At 39.2% G+C, this 27,756-nt stretch overlaps 1 protein-coding gene across 1 annotated transcript; it reads left to right on the top strand.

The window, feature by feature from the left end:
* The first annotated feature begins 129 nt into the window (after positions 1–129).
* On the top strand, positions 130–27,718 carry PSMD10 (proteasome 26S subunit, non-ATPase 10). Its single transcript, XM_074207251.1, has 5 exons — positions 130–289; positions 7,085–7,183; positions 19,259–19,405; positions 19,542–19,708; positions 27,398–27,718. The coding sequence occupies exons 1-5, from the start codon at positions 176–178 to the stop codon at positions 27,549–27,551; spliced, it is 681 nt and encodes a 226-aa protein (XP_074063352.1). The 5' UTR covers positions 130–175; the 3' UTR covers positions 27,552–27,718.
* The last annotated feature ends 38 nt before the right edge of the window (positions 27,719–27,756 follow it).

The raw sequence follows: 27,756 nt of genomic DNA, 5'->3' as shown, positions 1-27,756 counted from the left end.
AACTACAAGTCCCAGGAGCTCATTGCGTTTGGCGAGCACGGGGAGGCGGGGGGGGCGACTGGGCAGCAGAAGGAGTCGAGCGATCTGACTGGCTGGCTCCCCCGCCTGAGCGGCTCTCCTATTGGTCCCTAGGCTGGGAGGCGTGGCCGGAGTGGGAGCCGTCGAGGGAGGCAACATGGAGGGCTGCGTGTCCAACGTGGAGATCTGCAACCTGGCCTACAACGGACAGTTCGAGCAGCTGAAGGAAAGCATCCTGGCCGACAAGTCTCAGGCCACCAAGATTGACCAGGTGAGGGGCCGGGCGAGGGGGCCCGGCCGCCCGCCTCCCCCCGCAACTCCCTCTTACCGCACTTCCGCCGCAGGGAAGTCGAAGATGCCGCTTCTCCCGAGGCCTGAGCGCGCCCCCCCCCCCCAGGGCCCTGCGTGGGGGGCGGACGAGCGCGAGGGAGGGAAGGGCCCTCAGCCCTGGGCGCGGCTCTTCTGGTCGGCCTCAGTTTGCACGCTAAGCGCACAACGCAAAGGGGGGGCTGCAGGGGCCTCAGCCCGCCTTTAGAGCCGGCGCCCCAGGTGGGGCCCCAAACGCGAGCCTCCCCTTCCCGCCCTCGGAGAAGCCGAGGGGGGCCGGTCGCCGGAGCCCCCCGATTCCTGAGCCCGGGCCACTAGCAGAGCCAGGATCAGGCAGCGGCGCCTCGGCTCAGCTTTCGGGAGAACACGTTGCTTTTCAGGCCCGACTTAACATGCCAAAGGAACGTTTCCCCAAACACAGCAGAATGCAGAAAGAGGGAGAATGCCATGAAAGGGCCTGCTTCCCCGCTTGCCAGACAAGGGGCTTCCCGACTTTAAATGCAGACCCCCCTCAGTGAACCTTGCTTCCCCTGGTGCAAAATGCAAGGGCCGTGGATTGCGGAGTTCCCGCCAGGAGCCTCCTTACCCAGCATCTTACATTCTGGAGCAAGGATTCAGGAGTGTTTCTTCTTTTTCTCTTTCTCTCTGTTTCTCTTTCTTTCCTTCCTTCCTTCCTTCCTTCCTTCCTTCCTTCTTTAGTGAGAGGTCTTTGGAAAGCCAATTCTAGTGCAACACAAAATGATTTGCAAAAGAAATTGATGTACCACGAATTAAAAATCTGCTCTAGGGTCACAGAGTGAAGGAGGCCTTCCCAGGCAGGATGCATGTACTTCATCCCCCTTCTCCTCTTTATAAGGGGGCTTCTGACCAAAGCCAGCATTGCACTATGGGAACTATAATCACTTAGCTCCCATGCTAACTGCAAGGCCTCATCCACATGGACTTTGGTGGTGACAGAGCTCAGAGCACATACTGCCTCTGCCCGACGCAGTGACAGTGGTAGCACATCAGGATGGATGTGCGCATGACATCCCATAAGGTACTACCATACAGACACTACCATACATCTTTGCAGTGCTGCCTCCTTTCTCTTTAAGAAAGTCCAAATGTGCATTTCCACAAATGTGCACCCAAAATGTGCATTTCCATAAACACAACAGAATACAAAAAAGAGAATTCTATCAAAAACTATGGACCTTCATTTCACATCACTTCCCTCTGTATATATATGTGTGTGTGTGTGTGTATGTTTATATATATGTATCTATATATTTACATCTATATGTAATTACATATTTAAATCTATATATGTATTTACATACATATATACATATCTATATACAATCTATACTTTCAAAACTGTCCTGCTTGTCAGTGCTTCATTCTGTTTTGTATATTTAAAAAAATGTTATAATGATCCTTTTTTTTTGATACCACTACTGCTTACTCACTCCTCCCCTCCAATTCCCTCCCCAAAATGGAAGGACATAACAAAAGGTTTTTTAAAAATCCTTCTAACAAATAAACACAGTCAAGCAAAAATGAGTTTTACACAATAGATTTTTTATTTTATTTATTTTATTTTGAATTTGACGATGTTCCCCTAATCTCACTTCCCCCCACCCCCCACAGAAAGCAGTCTGTTAGTCTTTACATCGTTTCCATGCTATATATTGATCTAAGTTGAATGTGATGAGAGAGAAATCCTATCCTTAAGGGAAAAAAATAAAGTATAAGAGATAGCAGAATTACATAATGACATAATTTTTTTTAAAATTAAACGTAATAGTCCTTGGTCTTTGTACAAACTCCACAGTTTTTTCTCTGGATACAGATGGGATTCTCCATCACAAATACTCCCAAATTGTGCCTGATTGTTGGCACTGATGAAATGAAAAAGTCCATCAAGGTTGATCATCACCCCCATGTTGCTATTAGGTTGTACAGTGTTTTTCTGGTTTTGAGCATCTCACTCAGCATCAGTTCAGGCTAATCCCTCCAGGCTTCCCTGAATTCCCATCTCTCCTGGTTTTTAATATAACAGTACTGTTCCATGACATACCACAATTTGTTCAGCACTTCTCCAATTGATGGACATTCAATTTCCGATTCTTTGCCACCACAAACAGGGCTGCTAATGAATCACAATAGATTTTTTAACTATATAAATGATTTTTTAAAAAATATAATAAATTCTGCACTTTACTTTGAAAACCATCCTGCTTATTTGTGCTTGCTTCTGTTTTTCTTCTGTACATTTGAAAAATAATTACAATAGCCCTCTTTTTGACACTACTACTACTTACCCATTCCAACCCTACTTAGCCTTCACCCCCTCATTTTAGGAGATACAAAAGGAAAGATACGAAAGAATTCTTGTAAAAATATGCATAGTCAAACAAAATGATATACAAAGTAGAATTGTTAAAAGCTATTTAATCTACACTTTACTTTCAAAAGTTCCCTGCTTCTCTATACTTCTTTTTCTTCTTATTTTTTGCCCAATTAAAAAAATGTTGCAAGAGCGCTCTTTTTGTCATCACTACTGCTTGCCTCCGGTTTCCCTGTTCTCCCCCCCCAAAAATTATTAAAAGAGATAAGGTAAGGTTAAAAAAAAGAATTCTTGTAACACCAAGCATAGTTGGGGGGGCAGCAAGGTGGAGCAGTAGATAGAGCACTAGCCATGGAATCAGGAGGACTTGGGTTTAAATGAGACCTCAGACACTTGATACTTACTAGCTATATGACCTTGGACAAGCCACTTAATCCCACTGCCTTGCCAAAATAACAACCAAAAAAGCATAATTAAAATCAATCCATACAGATTTGTTAAAATATATAAATACTTCAAAAATATATATAATAAATTCTATACTTTACATTCAAAATTGTCCTATTTGTGTTTCTATTCTCAGCTTTAAACTTTAAAATGTTCCAATGGCCTTTTTTTGAACTCTATTACTGTTTATCCCCTCTACCCACTTTCCCCACCCCACCTCACCCCCATTAATAGAAGTAAGGAAGGTTTTAAATAGAATCCTTATAAAAAGTACAATCTAGCAAAAGAAATCTACACACTAATCCTTTATTTCCAAAACTGCTCTCCTTGTCTGCACTTCTCTTTTCTGTGCATTTAAAAAAGAATTACACTAGTTTTCTTTCTTAGGCCTGTACTCTCCTAGTCCTCCCTTCCACATTAATGCACATAAGGGTAAAAAAAAAAGAATCATTGTAACTTTATGTGTTTTTAAAAATATATGTAAATTTAATTCTACAATTTATTTTCAGAACTGTTATACTTGCCTGCTTCCTTCTGTTCTCTTCCCATGGCATTTAAAAATATTTTTACAGTGGCCTTCTGTTTTTGCTATCACTCTATTGCCCCCCTCCTCCTCTAACCCCACTCCTTAAAATGAAGTTAAGGAAAAGTTTTAAAAAAAAGAGTAAAGAACTCTTGTAACAAAAAGAAATACAAATACAAATATTCAGAAATGTCTGTCTCCGCACTTTATGTCCATCTCTGTGAAAAGATGGCCACCACACTTTGTCACAGACATCTTTGATTATTGCTTTGTTAAGAGTTCTTAAGACTTTCAAAGTTGTTTTTCTTTACAGTGCCGTTTTCGTGTAAATTCTTCTCTTGGTTGTGTTCACTTTATTTTGCTTCAGTTCATACTAGGGATTTTCTGAATTTGTTTCAGTTGTGATTTCTTATGGCAAGTGACTTCATGCTCAAGGCCACATGTAGGTAGTAAATCAATAAAAAAAAAAAGTCAGGATTTGAACCTACATTCTTGGACTTCAGTGTTCTTCCCACTGCAACTTCTCTCTTCTATTCTCATAACTTATCAGGAAAGGACTTTGGTACTTTGATATATTCTAGAATACAGTTTTTATATCTATGTACCTACCAGCTAGCACTGTGTATGATGCATAGTAGGCATTTTAAAAAATGCTTACTGATTGATAGTAATAAGAACAAAAAAAAAGACAATTAAAGTTTACACTAAATCTAATGCAGCCATAGCAAGGCACTATTTGTGCCCCCTCCTGAGGTTTGTGTTTAACTGATTGATATTCTTTACCTTCCAGTTCTATGGGTGAATTTTCTCATGATTATCTGTTGTAGGGGATCCCTGCCTTGTGAAAACTCCATATACAGAGAACTGAAGCTGGGCTTAGACTATACTACCTTTTCTTCAAGCATAGAAGTCCATTTCCCTCTGTCCACCCCACACTACTGGGTCTTCATACCCCCAACTCCCACAACCTCCATTTAGTTATTTTATTGCAGTACTGTATAAGTTCAATGTTCTACTTGTTAAAGAATGTGGGGAATGTAAACTGAGTCACTTCTCTGAATGAACAAGAGAGGAACTGAAGCTTGAAATTCCAGCCTATGCTTGATGTATAGCATCATGTTTAGCTGCAGATGGTTGCGAGTGAATGGGAAATTCAGGCAGTTTGGTGATCCCCCTTATTAGAAATTTTACATCATGTGAAAAGTATTTTCAAACTTATTTCCCTCCCCAATTTTAATTATATAATTAAAATTTTCCCCAACTTAGCACATTTCTTAACTGTTTCAGTGTTGCAGGGTTAGGGAGTTAGACTGAAAACAACTTACTTTCCCTCCTGGTATTCTTTGAAATTTCTCCTTTCTGATTACTAAAATTTTGCTTTCCCCGTGTTCATCTTTAAGAAGTTACTGAAGGGGGTGGCTAGGTGGCGCAGTGGAGTCAGGAGTACCTGAGTTCAAATCCGACCTCAGACACTTAATAATTACCTAGCTGTGTGGCCTCGGGCAAGCCACTTAACACCCCCCCCCCCCATAGCCTTGCCCCCCCCCCAAAAAAAGTTACTGAAAAGGTGATTCAAAGCTTCCCATCTGTCCTCTTCATTTCTTGATTATAAAAGTTAAAATTGGCTAATCCTTATATTAGCTATTGTTCCTCTCTTGTCTTTCAGTTCCTATTAGCCTCCAAGATTGCAGTTAATTTATGGGAGAGGTGGTGGATTAGAGGTGCAGAATAGGGGGGGACATTGCTGATATGTTGGACCTGGTTTGTTTGACTGTTCTTAATTCATTCTAAGAGAGGGCTTCTACTTTGATGGAATGCAACTGTTTTATAAGAAATGACTAGCAGGATGATTTCAGAAAAACCTGGAAAAACTTATATGAACTGATGGAAAGGGAAGTGAGCAGAACCAGGAAAACATTATACACAATAACAGAAATATTGTAAAGACAATCAACTTTGGAAAAACTTAGCTACTCTCATCAAGACTGATCCATCCAATACTGAGTGAGATGAGCAGAACCAGAAGAACATCGTACACTCTTAACAGCAACATGGGGGTGACGATCAACCTTAAGGGACTTGCTCATTCCATCAGTGCAACAATCAGGGACAATTTGGAGTATCTGTGATGGAGAATACCATCTGTATCCAGAGAAAGAATTGTGGAGTTTGAACAAAGACTATTTATTACCTTTAAAAAAAAAACACTTTATCTTATAATGTAATTTTGCTGTCTCTTATACTTTATTTTTCTTCCTTAAGGATATGATCTCTTTCGTCACGTTCAACTTAGATCAGTGTATACTGTGTATACCCTGGAAACAATGTAAAAAGACTGCCTTCTGTGGGGGTTGGGGGGAAGGAAGTGATATTGGGGGGGAAATTGTAAAATTCAAAATAAACAAATAAATTTAAAAGTTAAAGAAAAGACAGTGATTTAAGACAATTTCAAAGGACCCATGATGAAAAAAGCTATGAATGCAGATTGAAGCATACTTTTTTAATCTTAATTTTTATTTAGTTTTGTTTTTTTCTTTTACAACATGGCTGATATGGTAATATGTTTTCCATTACCTCACATATATAATTAATTGAAAGCAAAGTGCTTCCTTCTCAAGGAAACAAGCAATGGTGGAAGGTAGAGAATTTGGAACTCAAAATTTTTGGAAATTATTGTTAAAAATTATTTTACATGTTAAAAATTCTTTTACATGTAATGGGAAATAGTGAAATAAAAATAATTTTAAAAATTAAAAAAAGACTGGGGAAGTGAGTTAGTGGTAATAGAGATGCACAAAAAAGAATAAAGAGAAGAGTATCAGTAAAACGAAAAGCTGAGAAGGGGACAGAAACAGACTAATTTTATTACTACTGCATTCAATTTAATATAAACTTTCAAAAACAAATTATACAATGTTCACTGTTTCACATACAATTCTAATTTCTTGTTCTTATTTGTATCTGTCAGTAAGGATTTATTAAATGCCTACTTGGGCAACTAGGTGACACAGTGGATAGAGCACTGGCCTTGGAGTCAGAAGGATGGGAGTTCAAATTCAACCTCAGACACTTGCTACTTACTAGCTGGACAAGTCACTTAACCCTGATGACCTCTCATCTAGGGCCACCTTCAGTCATCCTGTTTTATGACTTCACCGGATCCAAATGACTCTGGAGAAGAAAGTGAGGCTGATGAGTTAACATAGTACCCCCTCACTCAAATCCAATTCGTGTGCTTGTCATGACATCACCTCCCTGATGTCACAGACTTCTTCGAGAATAAAGGACAAACATCATCGCTACTTTGTGCCAGATACCGCTAGCTGATGGGGAGGCAGATAGAAAAATTATATCCCAGATTATGTGGGTCATAAGTAGGAATGTAAGTCTTAAAAGTACAGGCTTAGTTTGTACTGTGAGTTCTCTTTCCTGTGCAGGATAACCGGACCGCATTACACTGGGCATGCTCAGCAGGATACACAGACATCGTTAACTTCCTGCTCAATTTTGGAGTGCCTGTAAATGATAAAGATGATGTAAGTATTGATCCTAGTGAACAAATTTCCCTTTATCTCTGGGCTCCACACTGGGATGTATTTAGGCCTGAATCAACAAAATTAGAATAATAATAACTAGAAAGTCGTCTGATGATTAGGTTTGGGGTCAATCCCAAACTCCTGATAGCTAATTCTCCCATTCTGTGATCTCAGGTGAATCACTTAACTTCCCTATGCCTCATTTTCTGTAGCTAAGAAATGATAATAAATGGCATAAAAATGAAATACATGATATGTTTAAGAGCACAGAAATAACTACTTTGGAACAAAACAACTGGAATGGAGGTTATTTCTAAATGGGCTTTTAAATTTACAGTCAGACCATTGGCTTCTTTGACAAGGATCAAAATCAATATAGAAATAAAAGGAAAAAAAGAGGGCATGTAAATAAAACACTTCTAACCTGCTTTTTGTTTGTTTTTGCAAGGCAAAGGCGTTAAGTGGCTTGGCCAAGGCCACACAGCTAGGTAATTATTAAGTGTCTGAGGCTGAATTTGAACTCAGGTACTCCTGACTCCAAGGCCACTGCTCTATCCACTGTGCCACCTAGCTGCCACTAAGCTGATTTCTTTTAAATAAGTTATTGACCCCCCAAAATTGACTAAAAGAATAGTTATTGACACTATTAAATTTTCCTAAGGAATTTTAATGCATAAATAAATTGCCACAAGAACCTAGAAACTACCTTAGGCAGCAAATGTTTGATCTCCCTGCCACATGATAGTGAAGGCAGCACTACTTTAAAATATGGTATCATTTAAAAAAATCTTGTCATAGAAAATGAACTGAGGTTATGAGTGCTATCACTTTGTAAAACATGGAGAAGCAGTAGAGAGGAAAAAAATTTACATGAAGCTTTATTTAAGGATGAACCTGGATAGATGACAACAGACAAAAAGTTTTAAAGGATCTGTCAAAATGATTTTAATAAACTATTCTTTCCGCCAATGGAAATGGAGTCATCATATTTGAACTTTTAGCATTTCAGTCCCCAATTAACTGCATTAGAGTTAAAGTGATTGAAGAAAACAAGCTCAATTAAACCTAGTAAAAACAGTTGGGGCGTGTGCTATGAGGCATACCTTATTTAGAGAGCATTGAAGGGTGAATTCTAAAATGTTAAATAGGAGAACACTAAATACTGTGGTGAGGGAGGAAAAGAGATTTTATTATTACCCAAAAAATGATTGGGGCATTACTAATCCACCAACTTATTTGCTTACTTTCCCATCTCTACAAAATCTTAATGAAAATAGTCCAGACCTGTACCAAGGGCACCCTGAATATAGGTACAAGAAAGGAACAGGCAGGATTTCAGTGAATTGGGATCAGAAGCAAATATATTGACCTCTTTGCTCTTCCTCATCCATAACACTCCCATATCCTGAGTCAAAGTATTTTCACTAGCAGTCCCCCATCCCTGAAAATCTTTCCGTCCTCATCTTCCATGTGCTTTCCTGACTTCAGGTTTCCTTTCTTTTTTTCTCTCTCTCCCTCTCCTCACAGAGAAGGCCACCACATATACACACAATCATATTATGCATTCTTCTATTTATTAATTTTTTTCTCTAAAGATGGATATCATCTGCCTTCATAGGTCCTTTATAGTTAATTTGAATAGAATACTCAACTTAGTTCAGTTATTTTTAAAATAATATTGTTGTTACTATAGATCATGTTCTCTTGGCTTTGCTCATTTCACTTTTCATTATTTCATACAAATCTTTGTGGAACTGCTCATCATTTCTTGCAGCACAGTAGTATTCTATCACATAATATACCTCAATTTGTTTATCCATTTCTCAATGGATGGCTGTCCCCTCAGTTGTGCAGTAGATAGAGCACTGGTCTTGAAGGACCTGAATTCAAATATGGCCTCAGACATTTGATACTCTATGTGACTTTGGGTAAGCCACTTAAACCTGATTTTCCTCACATCAGGGCCATCTCCAGTCATCCTGATTCATATCTGGTCATTGAACTCAGATGACTGGAAGAGAAAGCAAGGCTGGTGACTTATCACAATCCCCCCCTCACTGAAAATCCAATTTATATGTTTCCTGATAGCATGATCTTCTTCGAGAATGAAGGACAAACATTATTACTTACACAAAGAGAGCTGCTATAAATATTTTAGAACTTAAAATTTCTTGATATCCTTGGGAAACAACCTAATAATGGTATTTCTGGGTCAAAGGATATACACAAACTCTTTAGGCAGAATTCCAGATTACTTTCCAAAATATTTACATCAGTTTAACAGTGTCTCAACTTTTCCATAATTCCCTCCAACAATTGTCATTTTCCTCTTCTATTACTTTAGCCAATTGGATTTGTGTAAGATGATATCTCATAGTTGTTTTAATTTACATTTCTGTAATTACTAATGATCTAGAACATTTTTTCTTATGACTAGTTGGTTTGATTTTTTCACTCAAAATCTTCCTTTTCATATTCTTTGATCATTTATCAATTGAGAGATGACTCATATCCTTATAAATTTGACAAAATTCCCTGTATTTGAGATACAATACCTTTTTCCAAGAAACTGTCTATAGACAAAAACTTTTTCTCAGTTTTCTGCTTTCCTTCTGATCTTGGTTATATTGGTTTGATTTGTATAAAAGCTTTTTAATTTAATATAATTAAAATTATTCATTTTACATATCATAATGCTTTTTCTTGTTTATTCATAAATTCTCCTATCCATAGTTCTGATAGGTAATATGATCCCTGTTCTTCTAATTATGATATTTTTCTTTATAAAACTTTATATTTGTCAACCACAAGGTTAATATAATAATTTCCTACTATTTATTAATATAATAAATTTCTGCTGATTTACCTTTCTATTTCTTTTTTTTTAAATTTTATTTATTTAAGGCAATGGGGTTAAGAGTGACTTGCCCAAGGTCACACAACTAGGCAGTTATTAAGTGTCTCAGGTCGGATTTGAGCTCAGGTACTCCTGATTCCAGGGCTGGTGCTCTATCCACTGTGCCACCTTGCTGTCCCCCCCCCCCTTTCCATTTCTTAACCAGTACCAGTACCAGATAGTTTTGGCAATTACTGCCTTATAATATAATTTAAGATCTGGTACTGCTAAACCTTTTTTTCACATTAATTCCTTCAGTATTCTTGACATTTTGTTTTTCTAAATGATTTTTGCTATTATTTTTTTTTTCTAACTCAATAAAATAATTTTTGGGTATTTTAATTTCGATATCATTGAATAAACAGATTAGGCAGGATTATCATTTTCATTATATTGATTCAGTGCACCCATGAGTGTTTAATATTTATCCAATCATTTACATCTGATTTTACTTTTATAAAAAATATTTTACATTTATGTTCATGTAGTTGCTGAATTAGAGAGTTAGAATCAGGAAGAATCATCTTCATGAGTTCAAATTCAGCCTCAGACACTTCCTAGCTTTGTGACTCTGGGCAAGTCACTTAATCCTGTTTGCCTCAGTTTCCTCATCTGTAAAGTGAACTGGAGAAGGAAATGTTAAGCTACCCCAGGTCTTTGACAATAAAATCCCAAATGGGTTTACCAAGAATTAGACATGACTGAACTAAGCAACAATAATAAGAAAAACTTCCAGGGTTTGTCTTGGCAGGTATACTGCTAAGTATTTTATCCTGTCTGGTTTTGGGTTTTGTTGGTGATGTATAGGAGTGCTGATGATTTAATGTAGGTTTATTTTATATCTGTTGCTTTGCTAAAAGTTTTAATTAACTAACTTTTTAGTTGAAGCTCTAGGATTTTTCCATGTCTGCAAAAAGAGATAGTTTTATTACCTCATTGTTCATTCTAATTCATTCCATTTCTCTTTCTTCTCTTATTACTGTTGCTAGCATTTCTAATGCAATATTGAATGATATTAATGATAATGAGCATCAGGGCAGTTAGGTAGCACAATGAATAGAGTGGCGGAGGGGCGGCTAGGTGGCGCAGTGTATAAAGCACCGGCCTTGGAGTCAGGAGTACCTGGGTTCAAATCTAGTCTCAGACATTTAATAATTACCTAGCTGTGCGGCCTTGGGCAAACCACTTAACCCCATTTGCCTTGCAAAAACCTAAAAAAAAAAATAAGAGTGTAGGTCCAAGAGTCAGGAAGACCTGAGTTCAAATGTCGTCGTAGACACTTAATACATACTTAACTATGTGACTTTGGACAAGTCACCTAACCCCATTGCCTTACAAAAACAAAAAACGATAATGGACAAACTTGTTTCACTCTTGATCTTATTGAAAAGGCTTTTAGCTTATCCTCATTATAGTACTTGCTTTAAATAGATGCTTCATATCATTTTAAGGAAGAATTCACTTAATTCGTGCTTTTAAATGTTTTTAATAGAAATGAATATTGTATTTTATCAAAAGCTTTTTTTTTGCATTTGTTGATGTAATTATACGATCAACCATATTGATATAATCAATTATTTTAATAGTTTTCCCTATGTTAAACAAATTTCTGCATAAATTTCCCACTTGTTCAAAGTGTCATTTTTGTGGTATGTTTTTATAGTTTTATATCTAATATTTTATTTAGAATTTTGCATCCATATTCATTGGTGAAATTGGTCTACAATTTTCTTTCTCTCTTTCTCTGTTTTTGCTCTCTCTAGTTTAGGTATCAGCATAATATTTATTTCCTAAAAGGAGTTTGGTAGGATTTCTTTGCCCATTACTCCAAATGATTTAGTGGGACTAGTTGATCTTTGAATCTTTGGTAGAATTCACTTGTAAATCCATCTATCTGGTCCTGATGTTTTTTCCTTAGGAAGGTCATTTATAGTCTATTCAATTTCTGTTTCTAAAATAGGTTTATTTGGATATTCTTTTTCTTCTTGTGATAATCTAGGCAGTTTATATTTTTGTAAGTGTTCTTTCCTTTCATTTAAATTGTTACATTTATTGGTATATAATTGGGCAAAATAACTCCTAACAATTACTTTGATTACCCATTTCATTTTTGATACTAGTGATTTTCTTTTCTTAGCTCTCTAAAAATCATATTAATTAGTGGTTTATCTGTTTTATTTTTTTTTTCATAAAACCAACTCCTAGTTTCATTTATTAATTCGATGATTTTCTTACATTCAGTTTTATTAATGTAAACTTTAATTTTTGAGATTTCCTATTTGGTGGTTAATTGAGGATTTTTCATTTATTATTTTTCTAGTTTTTTAAATTGCATACATAATTTATTAATTGGCTTTCTCTCAATTATATTGTTACAGGTATTTATTTAGAGATAGAAATTTTCCTCTGATTACTGCTTTTGTATGTTGTCTCATCATTTTCTTTAATAAAATTATTATTTCTATGACTTGTTCTATCACTGTTTCTTTAAGATTAGGTTATTTAGGGGCAGCTAGGTGGCACAGTGGATAGAGCACCGCCCTTGGAGTCAGGAGTACCTGGGTTCAAATCTGGACTCAGACACTTAATAATTACCTAGCTGTGTGGCCTTGGGCAAGCCACTTAACCCCATTTGCCTTGCAAAAACCTAAAAAAAAAAAGATTAGGTTATTTGGGCTCCAATTAATTTTTAATCTGTTTCCCTGGCTCTTTATTAAATATAATTTTATTGTATTATAATCCTAAAAGGATGCATTTAATATTTCTGCTTTTCTACATTTAACTATAAAGTTCTTATGCCTTATTATATAGTCAGTTTTTGTAAAGCTACCATAGCCTTCTGAGAAAAAGGTAAATTCCTTTCTATTACCATTCGGTTCTTTCCAGATATCTATCATATCTAGTTTATCTAAGATTCTATTTGTCTCCTTGACTTCTTTCTTAGTTATTTTTTGGTGAGATTTTTATCTAGTTCTGAGAGGAGAAGATCAAAATCCCCCACTATTGTATTTTCCTATATATTTCCTCCTGTCATTCATTTAGCTTTTCTTTTAAAAATTTGGATGCCATAGCATTTGTTGCAGGCATAAAGGTTCAGCAATGATATTAGTTCATTGTCTATGGTACCTTTTATCATAATGTAGTTTGCCCGTTTATCTCTTTTTGTGTGTCTCATTTTTAATGTGTTTCTTGTAAACAACATATTGTTGAATTCTGGTTTTTAATCTATTCTGCTATCCATTTCCATTTTACGGGTAACTTCATCCCATTTACATTCAAAGTTATAATTACAATTTGTTTATTTGGCTCCATCCTACCTTTCCTCACTGTTTATCCTTATCTCCCTCTCTTTTCATCCTATTCCTCCTCAGACATCCAATTTACTTCTGACCACTCCTCCCTAGTCCATACCCCCCCTAAAAAAATAATGTCAGACTTTCTTTTGTTTTCTGAGCTCTATCTGGGACCTCAGGTCCTCCTCTCTGGCCTGAGCCTGGACAAGGGTCCCTGCAGACCCTCCCTTGACTGCAAACTTCAGTTCACCCTTCTGTTCTGTTACTCCTCTCTCTTGCCTCTCTGCACTCTGCATTCATGGGTCTGTTCTCAGCCTGGAACCTCATCTGGTCAGCCTGTCCAACACCAGTGGAGGGCCCTTCAATCTTCCCCATCAGCCACCTGACCCCCACACTGACCACCTTGAGATGAAAGTTTTTGAAGCTGAGACTGCCCATCCAGGAGCTCCCAGGGCTTGTTTTTTGATAATTAAGATATCTGCACTCCAAACAGACCAGATCACACCCAAAAGTTCTTCTCTTTCCTAATTTCTTCCAACTTTTCCTAGGTTGAACAACTGCTTTATCCCATCTTTTTTATTTTTGCCATGCCGAAGTTCACTTTGAGGCAATATTTTAAATTGTTTGTGGGGGAGTTTGGGAAAGCCAGGTAATTTTTCTTTCTTATTCCATCATCTTCCTAGAATCCTTTCTTTCTTCAGCTATCTACCAACATCCTACCTTCTGCCTTTCCCAGTCCTCCTTAATCTTAGTGCCTTCCTTTTATTGATTATTTCTGATTCCTGTTTGTCTTGTTTGTACATAGTTGTTTGTATGTTGTCTTCCCCATTGGATAGGGAGCTCCTTGAGGGCAAGGATCAGGTTGTTTTTTCCTTATTTTGGATCCCCAGTGCTTAGCCAGAGTATAGAATGTTGCCTAGATTGTCCATTTTTTTAAAACACATTTTGATTGATTTTGCTGGGGGGGGTATTTTTTTTAATTTAAAAATACTTTGTTATAAGGGGAGGAAGAGACATAAAGGGGGAAATTTAGGTGACATATAAGCAAAGCAAATAGAAAAGGAATGGATAGGATTGTCTTTGGAAAAGCACACACTTTTTTAATAGTGTTGTGCCTCTTCCTGAAACAAAGACAATATTTAATGTCAATAGTCTAGTGATGATATTGTTATGGCTCCAAATCATGGAAATATCACGATTTCCAAAGAATTAAATTTCATCCAGTGAACAATGGAAAGATCCATGGTGGGCATAAATAAGCTGAAGCATATTACCAGTAAGGCAGTGTTACCATTGTCAGAGAAATGTTTGAATAGAGAAAGAGGTGAGCTAGTCACAAGCTAAGCGTGAGGGATAACTGATGACTCAGGTACCACATTGGGATTTCTATAATGGCAATAAATCTGGAGGAAACACATTATGGAATCTCCCTGTGGAAGGTTTTGTAGAGAACATAGATGAGAGTTGCACAGATGTAGTGGTATGCATGAGTCACAAGTTACACCATTGGAGAGAGTACCAACATGAATGAAATCCCAGGTGAAAAGAGACAAACATTAAAGTACAATCAAGATTTTTTTGTTAGGCTAGAGTTTTGTTCCCTCAGATACTTCAAAATAAATTAGGGCATGACTTGGTTTTTGTCCAATAGAGATCTTACTGTATCAGCACGAGAATGGTGGAAAAAGCCCTGTGGGAACTAAGAATTCCAGTTTTTCTTTTTGGTTCTGCTGCTTATTACTTGCATGACCATGAACAGGTTATTTTACTCCTGAGTTATTAGAACTAAAAGACAATTTAAATACTAGCCCATGACCACTACCCTTTTATAGAAGAGGAAACTGAGATCACAGAGATCAAGCGTGTTGCTCAGTCACGCAGATGGAAAGTAGAAGAATCTCTATTCAAACCAAAGTACTCTAGCATTAAATCCAGTTAGTTCCATTTGCACTAGCCATACTTTCTCTAATATCCATGAAACTCAGGGTTTGTGTCTCTTCCAGTTCTGTGAAATGAAGAGGACCATTACTCAATACTTCAAAGGAGTGTTCCCATGAGAGTTTTGCATATTTATGGAAACTTTGTGTTGCAGAAGATATTAGAGATAAGTGTATTATATATACACACACATTTGTATATGTACACACACACACACACACACATTCAACTTTAACCTCAGCCATTTAACTAGCTATGTGACCCCTGGTAAATCATTTAACCTCTGACTACTGTTCCCTCAGCTGTAAAATAGGAGTAATAACAATACAACACTTACCACTCAAGGTGGTGGGAGTATCTAATGAGATATTGTAAAGAGTTTTGCAAACTTTAAAGTGTCGAACAAGACCTTAATGTTTGAGAAAAACTTATGGGAAACCTAGAAAACAGTATGGCAGAAGTACGAATAGATCAAAATCATATGCTGCGTACCAAGATAAAGACAATTAGCTCTTCTCAGCAATATAGAGATCAAAGACATTTTCTTTAATGTTTTTTTTTTTGCAAGGCAAATGGGGTTAAGTGGCTTGCCCAAGGCCACACAGCTAGGTCATTATTAAGTGTCTGAGACCGGATTTGAACCCAGGTACTCCTGACTCCAAGGCAGGTGCTTTATCCACTACGCCACCTAGCCGCCCCTCAAAGACATTTTTTAAAATCCTGTGATGGAAAATGCCATTCACATTCAGAGAAAGAACTATGGAATGTGAATACAGATCAAAGTATATTATTTTCACTTTTTAGAATTGTTTTTTGCTTTTTCCTTCTAATTTTTCCCTTTTTTGTTCTTATTCTTCTTTCATAGCATGACTCATATGGGAATATGTGTAACATTATTGTACATGCATAACCTATATCAGATTACTTGCTATCCTGGGGGGGGGGAAGGAAAAGGGTGACAGGGAGAAAACGTTACGAAATTGAATGCTGAAAATTTTCTTTACATATAATTAGAAAAGTAAATTTAAAAAAAGAAAAGGGGAAAAATGGTAAGGTCAAAATGGATAACATGATTTCAACATAAAGGATGATACTATAAACAAATTAGCAGAATACAGAATAGTTTATCAGATCGATGGAGGAGGGAAGAATTTATGGACAAGCAAGAGTTGGAGAGATTTACTAGATATTAAGGGGATAATTTGATTATATTAAATTTAAAAGTTTTTACACAAAACCAAGATTAGAAGGAAAGCAGCAAGCTGGGAAACAATTTTTACAAGTGTCTCTGATAAAGGTCTCATTTCTCAAATATATAGAGAACTGAGCCAAATTTACAAGAATCCAAGACATTCTCCAATTGATAAATGGTTAAAGGAATTAAACAGGAAGTTTTCAGATGAAGAAATCAAAGCTAATAGTAGTCATATTAAAACTGGTCTAAATCACTATTGATTAGACAAATGCAAATTAAGACAACTCTGGAAAAAGGGAAATTAAACTGTTGGAAGGGATGTGAGAAAATGGGACACTAATACACTGTTGGGGATGTTGTGAACTGATCCAACCAATCTGGAGAGCAATTCGAAACTGCCCAAAGGGCTATAAAACTGCATACTCTTTGTTCCAGCAGTACTACTACTAGGTTTGTATTTCAGAAGTCCACCCCCACCCTCAAAAAAGGAAAGTACTAAAGTACTTATTTGTATAAAAATATTTATAGCAGTTCTTTTTATGTTGGAAATTGAGGGGATGCCCATCAATTGGATCACTTGACAAGTATATGATTGTAATGACATAATATTTATACTATAAGAAATGCAGGGGCGGCTAGGTGGCATAGTGGATAAAGCACCGGCCCTGGAATCAGGAGTACCTGGGTTCAAATCCGGTCTCAGACACTTAATAATGACCTAGCTGTGTGGCCTTGGGCAAGCCACTTAACCCCATTTGCCTTGCAAAAAAAAAAAAGAAAAGAAATGCATAGTAGACTGACTTCAGAAAAATTGGAAATATATACACAAACTGAGAGTGAAGTGAACAAAACCCAAGGAGAATATTGTACACAGCAATATTAATATTGTACGATGATAAATTATTGTTGTTTCTCCTTTGTTCTCAAACAAGATGATATTAGAGAGACACTATCATGACAAACATGCGAATTAGATTTGAGCGAGGTGGTGCTATGCTAAGTCACCAGTCTCACTGTCTGCCCCAGAGCCATCTGGGTGCAGTAGCTAGATGTAGTTCAGGATGACTGGAGATGACCCTGGATGGGAGGTAGTCATGATCAAGTATGTTGATCAAACAGTGATCAATTATAAATGACTTGGTTATGCTCAGCAATAAGTGATCAAAGACAAATTCCAAAAGACTCAAGATGAAAAATGCTATCTACCTCCACAGAAAGAACTAATGGAGTCTGAATCCAGATCAAAATATATTATTTTTCACTATATTTATTTCATGGGGATTTTTTTTCCATCGGTGTCTTTTTCAACATGAATACAGAAATATGTTTTACATGATTGCACATGTATAACCTATATCAAATTGCTTACCAACTCAAGGAAAGGGGAGGTGAGGGAGGGAGAAATTTTGGAACTCAAAATTTTTTAAAAATGAATGTTAAAAGGGGTAGCTAGGTGGCGCAGTGGTAGAGCACTGGCCCTGGAGTCAGGAGTAGCTGAGTTTAAATCTGACCTTAGACACTTAATAATTACCTAGCTGTATGGCCTTGGGCAAGTCACTTAACCCCATTGCCTTGCAAAAAAACTAAAAGAGAAAAAAAAGAAAAAATGAATGTTAAACATTCTCTTTACATGTAATTGGGGAAAAATAAATTGAGACAGGGTGAGGAGGCACTCCATGTTAAATGACTTGCTCAGAGGCATCAGCTAATAAGTATCTGAGACTGGATTTGAACTCGAGTCCCCATGACTTGAGAGCAGGTGCACTATCCACTATACCACCTAACTGCTGCAAAAATATTTTTAAAGAAATGATATTCTAAAGATAATTTAGCAAATCCTCTTCCTTTTAAAACAAACAAATTTTATAGTGTTTTATAAATGCTAATTATTATTATTTGGGGCAGCTAGGTGACACAGTGGATAGAGCACTGAGTTTGGATTTAGGAAGACGTCTTCATGAGTTCAAATCTGGTCTCAAGATACTTATTAGCTGTGTGAGCCTGGACAAATCCTTTAACCCCGTTTGCCTCAAATTCCTCATCTGTAAAATAAATTGGAAAAGGAAATGGCAAACTATTGCAATATCTTTGCCATGAAAACCCAAATGGAGTAACAAGGAGCTGGACATGACTGAAGGGACTGAACAACTAGTACTATACAATACCATTAGTGCGTTATAACCAGACCCAGTCCAAAAGCTACACCACTCCCCCATGGGGCTGTTCTGCTAGGCACGCATTTATCTTGTTTCTGTGAAACTAACTAATGAGATTTCACCTCATGTCCTTTTTCCTGGAGCTCATTAATGATAGTAGTGCTTGTCATGAAAAATGAGAGCTCTTCTGAGTTGTAATGTTATTGGCCTGTAACTCTACTTAAAGAATGTTGGAAAGCCTATGTATATTGTGATATGTGGAAAATCAATCACTGAACCAAAAGCATTTGTTTAAGTATGTATAAGCCTGGGGAAATTAAGATACAAGCAGGAGGGCTCCCAGCTTCTATCTTAAGGTGAAAAACTGGTGGCTGGGGAGGGATGTTTTAGGCTGGAAACTCCTGGGAGTGGTGTCTGGAGCCATTGAGGAGTAGTCCACCCTAGCAAAACAGCCCTCAGAGGGTGGCAAAGGGGTAATGGCCTGGGTCAACATGTGTGGTTGAGGTTGGCTAGATATGAGAGCTCTTCCTACCTGCTTTTAGCATTGCAAATGTATGTGGTCTTTTCTTCCTGGTTTCCCTCTTTCCTCTCCTCTAGGCTGGTTGGACCCCTCTTCATATTGCTGCCTCTGCTGGTCGGGATGAGATTGTAAAGGCTCTTATTGGAAGAGAAGCTCAAGTGAATGCTGTCAATCAGAATGGGTGTACTCCCCTGCATTATGCAGCATCCAAAAATAAACATGAGGTATGCAAGTGAGTCTCCAGCCACTGACTTTAACTAGATGGATGAATACAGAAAGCATTTCTTCTGGTGCTAAGCACTAGATCAAAATGATCTCAAAATGTTCCATTCCACTTTACCCCCTCCCCTATTTCTTCAGATTGCTATCATGTTATTAGATGGAGGTGCTAATCCAGATGCTACTGACCACTTGGAGTCCACTCCATTGCACAGGGCCGCAGCTAAGGGAAATCTGAAAATGGTCCAAGTCCTTTTGCAGTACAAGGCCTCAACAAATATTCAGGACTCTCAGGGGAACACTCCTTTGTAAGTATGGAGTCACGGTCCTTTTCATTTCACAGAATTGGGAGGTTCACCAAGGCCAGTTCTCTTCTCCAAACAGGAAGCCCCACAAGTCACCCAGCCTTTTCCTGAAGACCTTTTTGGGCAATTCCTTCCACCTTTGGGACAACAGCTCCATATAGTAGTACATTTTTCCTTTGATCAGACCTCAATTTACCTCTTTGAAGCTCCCACCCTGTATTCCTTGTTCTGTAGCCAAGCAAGACAAGTCTTAAATAAGTTAAAGACAACTGTCTTGTCCTCATGAAATCTCTAGGTCAAACATTCTCAATTTCAATTGATCCTCAAGTGTTCTGACCTCAAGGAGGCAGTGTGGTACAATTAAAAGAATAGTCTCTGGAGTTCCAATAGCAGCTCTAACATTTAGTACTTAGGGGACATGGGGCAAGTCACATTCCCTCCTGGGCTTCAGTTTCTTCTCTAAAATGAGGAACTTAGACTAATTGGCTTCTGACGGCCTCAGGGCTAGGATCTACTGATTGCATTTCTATCTGGTTATCCTCTTCTAGATACACCTCAGTCCTTTCTAAAATTTTCTCAGAACTGAACACAATACCTGTAATGTGATCTGCCCAAGACAAAGTGCAAAGGTACTACCTTTGTTCTTACACTATTATGTGTTCTTAGGCTAGTTGTGCTTTGAACTCACATTAAGTTTTGAGTCTGCCTGGCATTAGGCCTGAAAAGCAGAGGAATTCCATCAGCTCTCTTATCTTTAGGCATTAGTTTTATCTGCCATTCTTCAAACCAGAAACACTGAGAGTCCTCAACTTAAATCTAGTTTTGTTGTGCTTTAAATATGCATTAAAATCCCTATGAAATATCGTGGTCTTCTTAGAGAGATCTCAGCCAGAAGATCTTGGTTTCTGTCCCAGCTCTTTGACTAACCAACTGAGACCTCAGGCAAATAATATAACCTCCCTGGGCCCAAACTTCTTAATCTGTAAAATAATGGTGATCCTTAGACTAGAAAGGGACTACAGAAATCACAGTTCAACCTCCCACCCACTATGGCATCCTATATCTAATGTGGAACTGTTTGCCATACTGGCCAGCTCTAATTGTGATAAAGGCCTTCCTTAGATTTGAGTCAAAACTTGTTAACTTGTAACTTCCTCTTGTTCCTAGTTTTGTTTCTGGAACTGACCCAGTGAGTCATAGGATCTCTGAGTTGGAAGGGACTTGTGCTATCTAATCCATCCTAAACTCAATATCCAAAACACTCTCCCCTCTTTTAAACTTGCCTAGTTCTTTCAGACCCCACCATCTGTTGAGTTGTCCAGGTTTATAACCCTGCATTTTCCTCATTCACTCCCTCTCTGTCACCTCCCTCTAAAACCTAGATTGCCAAATCTTGCTGTTCTCCTCCCACCCCCTCAGTATGTCTCACATTTAATTCCTCTTTGTTCACACAGCTTTTAGCCCAAGTGAGGACCCTCATCACCTCACACCAGTCTCCTAATTGGTCTCCCCAGACAGTTCACCTTCCAAACAGCTGCCATTTGGGCCATCCCCTTACTCAGCTACAATAATTCCTTATCACCTTTAGGAGAAAATGTAAACTTTCCTGTTTGGTACAACTGTGGCCCCAGCCTACTTACTCCCTGGCTTTGGGATCCAGACAGACTAGCACTCTCTCCCTCCTTGCCTTTGTATTAGCTGTCTCCCAGATTGGAATACTTGCCCTCTTCATCTCTACCTCAATGAATTTCTCTCTTCCTTCAAGCCATGGCTCAAGCACCCCCCCCCTTCTCTATGCTACCTTTCTTTATTTCCCCCAACTGCTCCCCCTCCTCCCACACTATTGGGTGTTTATTAGTTTTCTGTTTATCCTCCCTATCTATCTTGTATCCTCTCTTTGAGGGAGTAGAGATGGCTTCATTCAGTGATTGTGTGTCCCCAGGACCTGACCTACATTATTCATTGATAAACATGCCCAGTTGTTGTAGAGATAGCTCAGTGGTACCACAGTGGAAAGAATCAGGAAGACCTAAGTTCAAGTCCAGCCTTAAACACTTGCTTACTGGGTGATCCCAGACAGGTCATCTCACCTCTGCCTCCCTCAGTTTCCTCATCTGTTAAATGGGGATCATCACAGCACTATGTAGGGTTGCCAAGAGTATCAAATGAGATATTAGTAAAACTCTTAGCCCAGTGTTTGATGCTCAGTAGGTGCTGGTCTCACTGTGGCTTTTATGAGGTGGGTCAGTCTTTCTTGAAACATTTTTTCAGTGTCAGCTTTGTATTCAGCATCGTATTCAATGCCAGGGTACTGTAGAAGTACAAGGAATGAGACAGGCCCTGCCCTTTGGAGCTTGCATCATTGAGTTTCAGGTCTTTCCACCATCTTAATCACTCCCCTGGGTGCATCTTCTTGTTCTTCTTTGTGCCACTCAAGATGCTGATGCCTCCAATGATCTCCTGGGCTGAACTGACCAGACCAGAAGCCAACAGCAAGAGACCCTCTCTTGGTTTGCACTCTGTCGTCCTACTCATTCTTATGAGGCATTCTTATTACTAAGATGAAATGTGGGGGCGGCTAGGTAGCACAATGGATAGAGCACCAACCCTGGAGTCAGGAGTACCTGAGTTCAAATCTGACCTCAGACACTTAATAATTACCTAGCTGTGTGGCCTTGGTCAAGCCACTTAACCCCATTTGCCTTGCAAAAAACTAAAAAAAAAGATGAAACTTGGAGAAGCAGCATGAGCCAGTAGGAAGGGATCCAAAGTTTGCATCTCAGTCGTGGCCTGAGTTCTTATCCCACCACTTGTTAGCCATATGACTGCGTACAAGCCAGGGAAACAGCTAGAGTCTCAGTGGTCCTCATGGAGGAATAAAAGGGAAATAAGACTTGTACTCTCCATGTGACGCAGTTGTTGTACAGAACACAATTGGCAGACTCTCGAGCACTCTAGAAATGTGAATTACTCTCCTTGCAAGCTAAGATTGGATTCACTTGTGGAGGTGGCAATAGTCATATCCCTTTGTGCACTGCTGTGGACCCAACTTCACATAAACTGTTCTTGACATCTCCATCCCTGTCCTGGATTTCTGCAGTGGACTTGAAAACCAAAGTTCAGAATTTTACTCTTATTTTAAACTTCATTTTATTTGCTTTTCTACTTTATTTCAGCCTCATAAAATCATTTGCAATCCTGATTCTAACATCTAACTCTAAACTTCTTCTCCCAATTTGGTATTATTCTCAAAAAACGATCAACATGCCAACTTCCTCATTGTGTCATTGATAAAATTCTTTTGCCGGACTAGACAGAGACAGTAATTGGTCTGTGGGAGGTGCCTCAAGACCTCAGTCCCATCCTCATTCACATACTCGTTCAGCCTGTTTGGAGCCTGCCTTCCTGTACTGCCATGAGTCTGTGTTTCTTGTGTGTGTCTATGTGGCAATTATGAGGCTCGTTACGGGATGTTTTTACTGAAATACAGAGCCTGCACAATGGAAAGGGGTGTAAGATTTGGGGTAAAAGAACCTGGGTTCAGAATCTGCTTCTGCTTCTGCCATTAACTATACCTACCTGTATAACGCTGGGCCAGTCCCTTCCCCTCCCTGGACCTCAGTTCCTCCTCTGGAAAAAGAAGTGTTTGCACTTAATCTCTGAAGGTCCTTCCAGCTCTAGATGTAGCATCCTGTGTTTGACCCTGGAGCAATCCCTTCCCCTCCCTGGCCCTCAGTTTCCTCCTCTGTAAAGGAGGACTAGAGAGCCTCCGAAGCCCCCTCAGTCTCTAAATCTAGGATCCTAGATCTGCCATTTTGCTATCTGCCAAAGAAGAAAATGCAGTTAATCAGATAGGCCTTTTTTCTGCCCGTTAATACTAGACAATGACAAAAGTGTCCATTTCATCAAGTCAAGCCAAGAACCAAAGAAAGACTTTAGGGGCTCCTACTTGAAAACACATTGTTAGATCTCTCTTCTTTCTTGACCTTCCTTAGTTTAGAAATATCTCTTTTTTGGTTTGTTTTTTAAAATTTGTATTGAGAGCTTGTTTTTAATTCCCCTGCATTTCCAAATCCATCCTTTCTTCTTCCTCTCCTGCTCAGGTAGTCCTTCCTTGGAACAGCATAAAAAAAGAATGAAGAGGGGGAAAAGTCAAGTGAAACAAATCCATATACCTTCCAAGGCTGACAGCAGAGCATCCCTTAGGCCCCAAAACAGCCACAGAACATGGTATTCCTCCAGTGATCATTTCTGTTTCTGTGGCATGTCCAGCCCATAATGGGAGGTCTTTCCCAGACATCGCTTGACTATATTTTGTGTCAGTGTCCCCAGATAGTTTGGCCCTCTTCATGCTAATGCCTCTAAACTCCACTTGAAACTGAACTTGCTACCAGTAGGAGCCATCCAAAAACCCAGTTCCACAGTGTTTGCTCCAGTTACTCAGCCAGACCTTTCCCAGAAATAATAAAGCCAGAACTATAACAGGGACAATGACCAAGGCCCAATGATGCCTCAAAGAGAGCATGCCTAAAAGAATTAGGTCCTAGGTGAATCACAACGTAAGCACTGAATGACAAGAAAACAATATATTTAATGCCTCACTACTCTTTACCCCCTAATCCTGAGAGCAGGGTTAGTTAGCCACAGCTATGAATAGCTTTCTCTCTCTTCCCAACTTCAAACCAAGGCAAGATAAGACTCCCAACCACAGCAACAGTTCCCAGTGCTTTCTTATAAGGGCCTCTGGGGCCACCTCTCTACATACCCACCCTCTGCAACTCCCTTTGGTCCATATCAAAGCCTCTGAGCCTGTCAAAACTGAACTCTGCAAATCGTTAAAAACTATAAAATGGTAGCTATTATTATTATTATCATTCTTACCACAGTAGCTCCAGCTCCCTTCCCCTCCTCTTGTTGCTTCCTAGCTGGGAATCTCAGATTTTCAATTGTACTCATTCTGCCCTTTCTGCCTGCCCTCTTTCCTGTCTTCCAAAGCTTCCCTCAGAGCATGGCAGCCATAGCAATATGTTACTCTGCTTCTCTTTCTAAACACTCAGACTATTTAGCAATAAATTTAAATTTTGACAGGGATGAAGGTCAAGCTTGTGGTTTGAATTTTCCTTATCTATTTTCTTCCTATTTTTGAAGATGATAGAATCATATACATAGAACTGAAGGGGAGAACCCTAGAAGTCATCCAGTCCAACTCCCAATTTTTACCAAAGACAAAACTGAGATGCAGGGAGGGGAAATTAATTGTCCTAGATACACATAGTGTCACAGATTCAGATTTGGAAGGGACTCTTGAGGTCCGAATCCCATTTTATTAAAGAGGAAATCATGCCTAAAGATGTGAAATGACTTGCCCAAGGCTATTACTAGTAAGTGTCTGAGGTGTAATCCAAACTCAGTTTTCTGAGTTAAAATCCATTGCCCTATCCACTATACCATGCTGCCCATCTCCGCTATTCACCAGAGATTAGGATCAGTGGTCACCCTACCCTGTAGTCCCTGTTGCTGTTGAGGTGTAGGATTTGGAATTGCTTGAATTGGCGATTTCAGAGCTGCAGTTGAGCTAAAGCCAAATGAGTGTCTCTGCTAGGCCTGGCACCAATGTGGTGAGCCTGGGAGAGCAGAGGACCTTGAACTGATGAAGGAGGAGTAAATCAGCCCAGGTTAGAAAAAGAGAACAAATAAAAGCTTGCATACTGATCAGCATTGAGATCGGGCCACTGTATTTCCAGCCTGAACAAAATGGAGAGAACTGGTCTCCAAAAATAGAAACCTACTCACCCCCCCCCCCACTGATTTTCTTCAAGGTTTTCACTGCTTTGAGATAGCTAGAAGTTGTGTGGACCAGTAGATCCTTATTATCTTCTCACCTGTATAGGCTTTCAGTTTCTTCTCCGTTATGTTTGTTCTACACTTTAGTCTCCCTATCAGCCTTCTTGATAGGGAAGATGGAAACAGAAGGGGACTAGGATAATTCCCCCGTTACATCATCTAGCCCAGCCACTGACTGGGTTCCTTTTTCTTCCAAGTCTAGGAGAGCTGACCTCCAATCCATGCAGCCCTGGCTTTAAGTCCTGCCTCTGTCCGGGCAAGCCAGCTCACCTAGCCTTCTCTTTAAGACTCAGGTTATCCAGAAGGTGCCAGGAATTCCCTCCCCTAGGAGTTCCCTACATCCAAGAAATCCCTTCTATTGGTCTGTACTTTCCATTGTTTATCTTGATTTATTTAAAAGTTGAGGCAAGCCTCTTCCCACCCTGGTCTTCTATTCCTCTTCTTCCAGCTCTGTGTTATGCTTTTGTGTAGACTAGTGTTCGTTTTTGTTCTTGGCTTATATCATCTCTCTTTTTTTAGATTTTTCAAGGCAGTGGGGTTAAGTGGCTTGCGCATGGCCACCCGGCTAGGTAATTATTAAACATCTGAGGTCGGATTTGAACCCAGGTACTCCTGACTCCAAGGCCGGTGCTCTATCCACTATGCCACCTAGCTGCCCCTTGTTCTTGGCTTAGTATCCCCCAGTTTTCATCTTCTGTCTGTGCCAATTGAAAATCTGACCTCAGTTCTTTGTGAAGCTGCATCAGTCTCTTTAGATACCTCCTAACCAGCAAGCAGTCAGAATTAGATGGGCAGAACTTCATTTTTGAGCACTCCCTCACCCCTTCCCCCCCAACCCCTTTTGAGACTCATTGCTCTTTGGAAATTTCAACTAACTTCATAGTGATATTGGAGAAATTGGTTGTCACTGTCATAAAGATGAGAGTCCTTGAAGTGAAAAACTCATGGTAACCCTGGAGTTGGAAAAGCTCAGGATTTTTATTTCATAAGCCTGCAGAATTCACAGATATGTGTTTTTTTTTTCCAGGAGTGACAAGCAACTTGAGGACAGGGTGAATAACAAAGGTTTAGGTGAGACTGTCTGAAGGAAAGGGAGGAAGTGAAAAACAGCCATAAGAGCTGGCTAGCCTAGACTCCAGTGAGTTGAGTGAGTCAGGCCACATGGAGCAGAGACTATATTTCTCCAGTGGCCTAGGCCACTGGTCCTCACTTAGAGAGACAAAGTGGCCATCTTGCAAAGAAGAGAGGAAAGAAAGAAAAAGAGCTCTCTTCCAGAGGACCTTGCTTAAATGCGTCTCCATAGTGGTTTGGACAAGTGTGACACTTGGGGAGTAGTTTAGCGACTAGCTACAGATATTCTCCAATAGGTTTGTCATAGAGGCAGCCTCCAAAATGTGACTAAGACAGTACTCATTGTGCACGGTTGGCATTTTACACATTAGTCTTTCCTGTCCCAAAGGATGTTACCCCTTCAGGTTCAACATACGTCATTTCCTGTGTCCTGCATCAATAGGTTAATTGTAAGTATCCAACAGGATACTACTTGTGAATGTGCTCTCCCAAGCTAAAATGGTTTTGTGAACATAAAGAGGTTCAAATAAATGAGAAAGTGTGACTTAGAGCCCCTGGATGTTCAAAAGCTGATCTCTAGGTGATTGAGGGCAAGTCATTTGCCTGGTCTCCAAGCCATGAAGGCATTGCTACCTAGAGGGAAGAGCTTTGGACTGGAGCAGCTTTTAAGATACTGCCAGAGCAGGTTCTCAATTTGAGAATGGCCTTTCCAGGAGTGTGCACAGTACACTGAACCAAGTCATTGCTAATCAGTGATCCTTGTTATTCTCAATGCAGACACTTAGCTTGTGACGAGGAAAGGATTGAAGAAGCCAAACTACTGGTGTCCAAAGGAGCAAGTATCTTCACTAAGAACAAGGAAAAGAAGACTCCTTTGCAAGTGGCAAAAGGTGGCCTTGGTGCGGTGCTCCTGAGATTGGTGGAGGGCTAGCCTGACCTAGTGCTGTGTCCCACCTGCTTGGCAGCTGCTTTCTTTGACCATCATTGTTTTATTATTGATCCCTGTTTTTCTGGAAGTTGATAAGCTTGTACTCAAGACCACGTTGTTCTTTGTTTAATGAATGATCAAAATAAAGGTTTCACTGTTTGAGCATCTCACTTTTTATGTACATGTTCTAGATTTGCCTACAATCACA

This window comes from Macrotis lagotis, chromosome X, assembly GCF_037893015.1.
Source record: "Macrotis lagotis isolate mMagLag1 chromosome X, bilby.v1.9.chrom.fasta, whole genome shotgun sequence".
Taxonomy (NCBI): Eukaryota; Metazoa; Chordata; class Mammalia; order Peramelemorphia; family Peramelidae; genus Macrotis; species Macrotis lagotis.
The sequence above is the reverse complement of the archived record's forward strand: the minus strand, read 5'-3'. Positions and strand labels throughout refer to the sequence as shown.

What these genes read in the sequence shown, in the direction of transcription:
- PSMD10 (XM_074207251.1), top strand. Translation starts at nt 176, where the DNA reads ATGGAGGGCTGCGTGTCCAACGTGGAGATCTGCAACCTGGCCTACAAC. An exon ending in CTGTAAATGATAAAGATGAT is followed by an intron (nt 7,184 to 19,258) that starts GTAAGTATTGAT and finishes CCTCTCCTCTAG; the next exon opens with GCTGGTTGGACCCCTCTTCA. An exon ending in TCTCAGGGGAACACTCCTTT is followed by an intron (nt 19,709 to 27,397) that starts GTAAGTATGGAG and finishes TTCTCAATGCAG; the next exon opens with ACACTTAGCTTGTGACGAGG.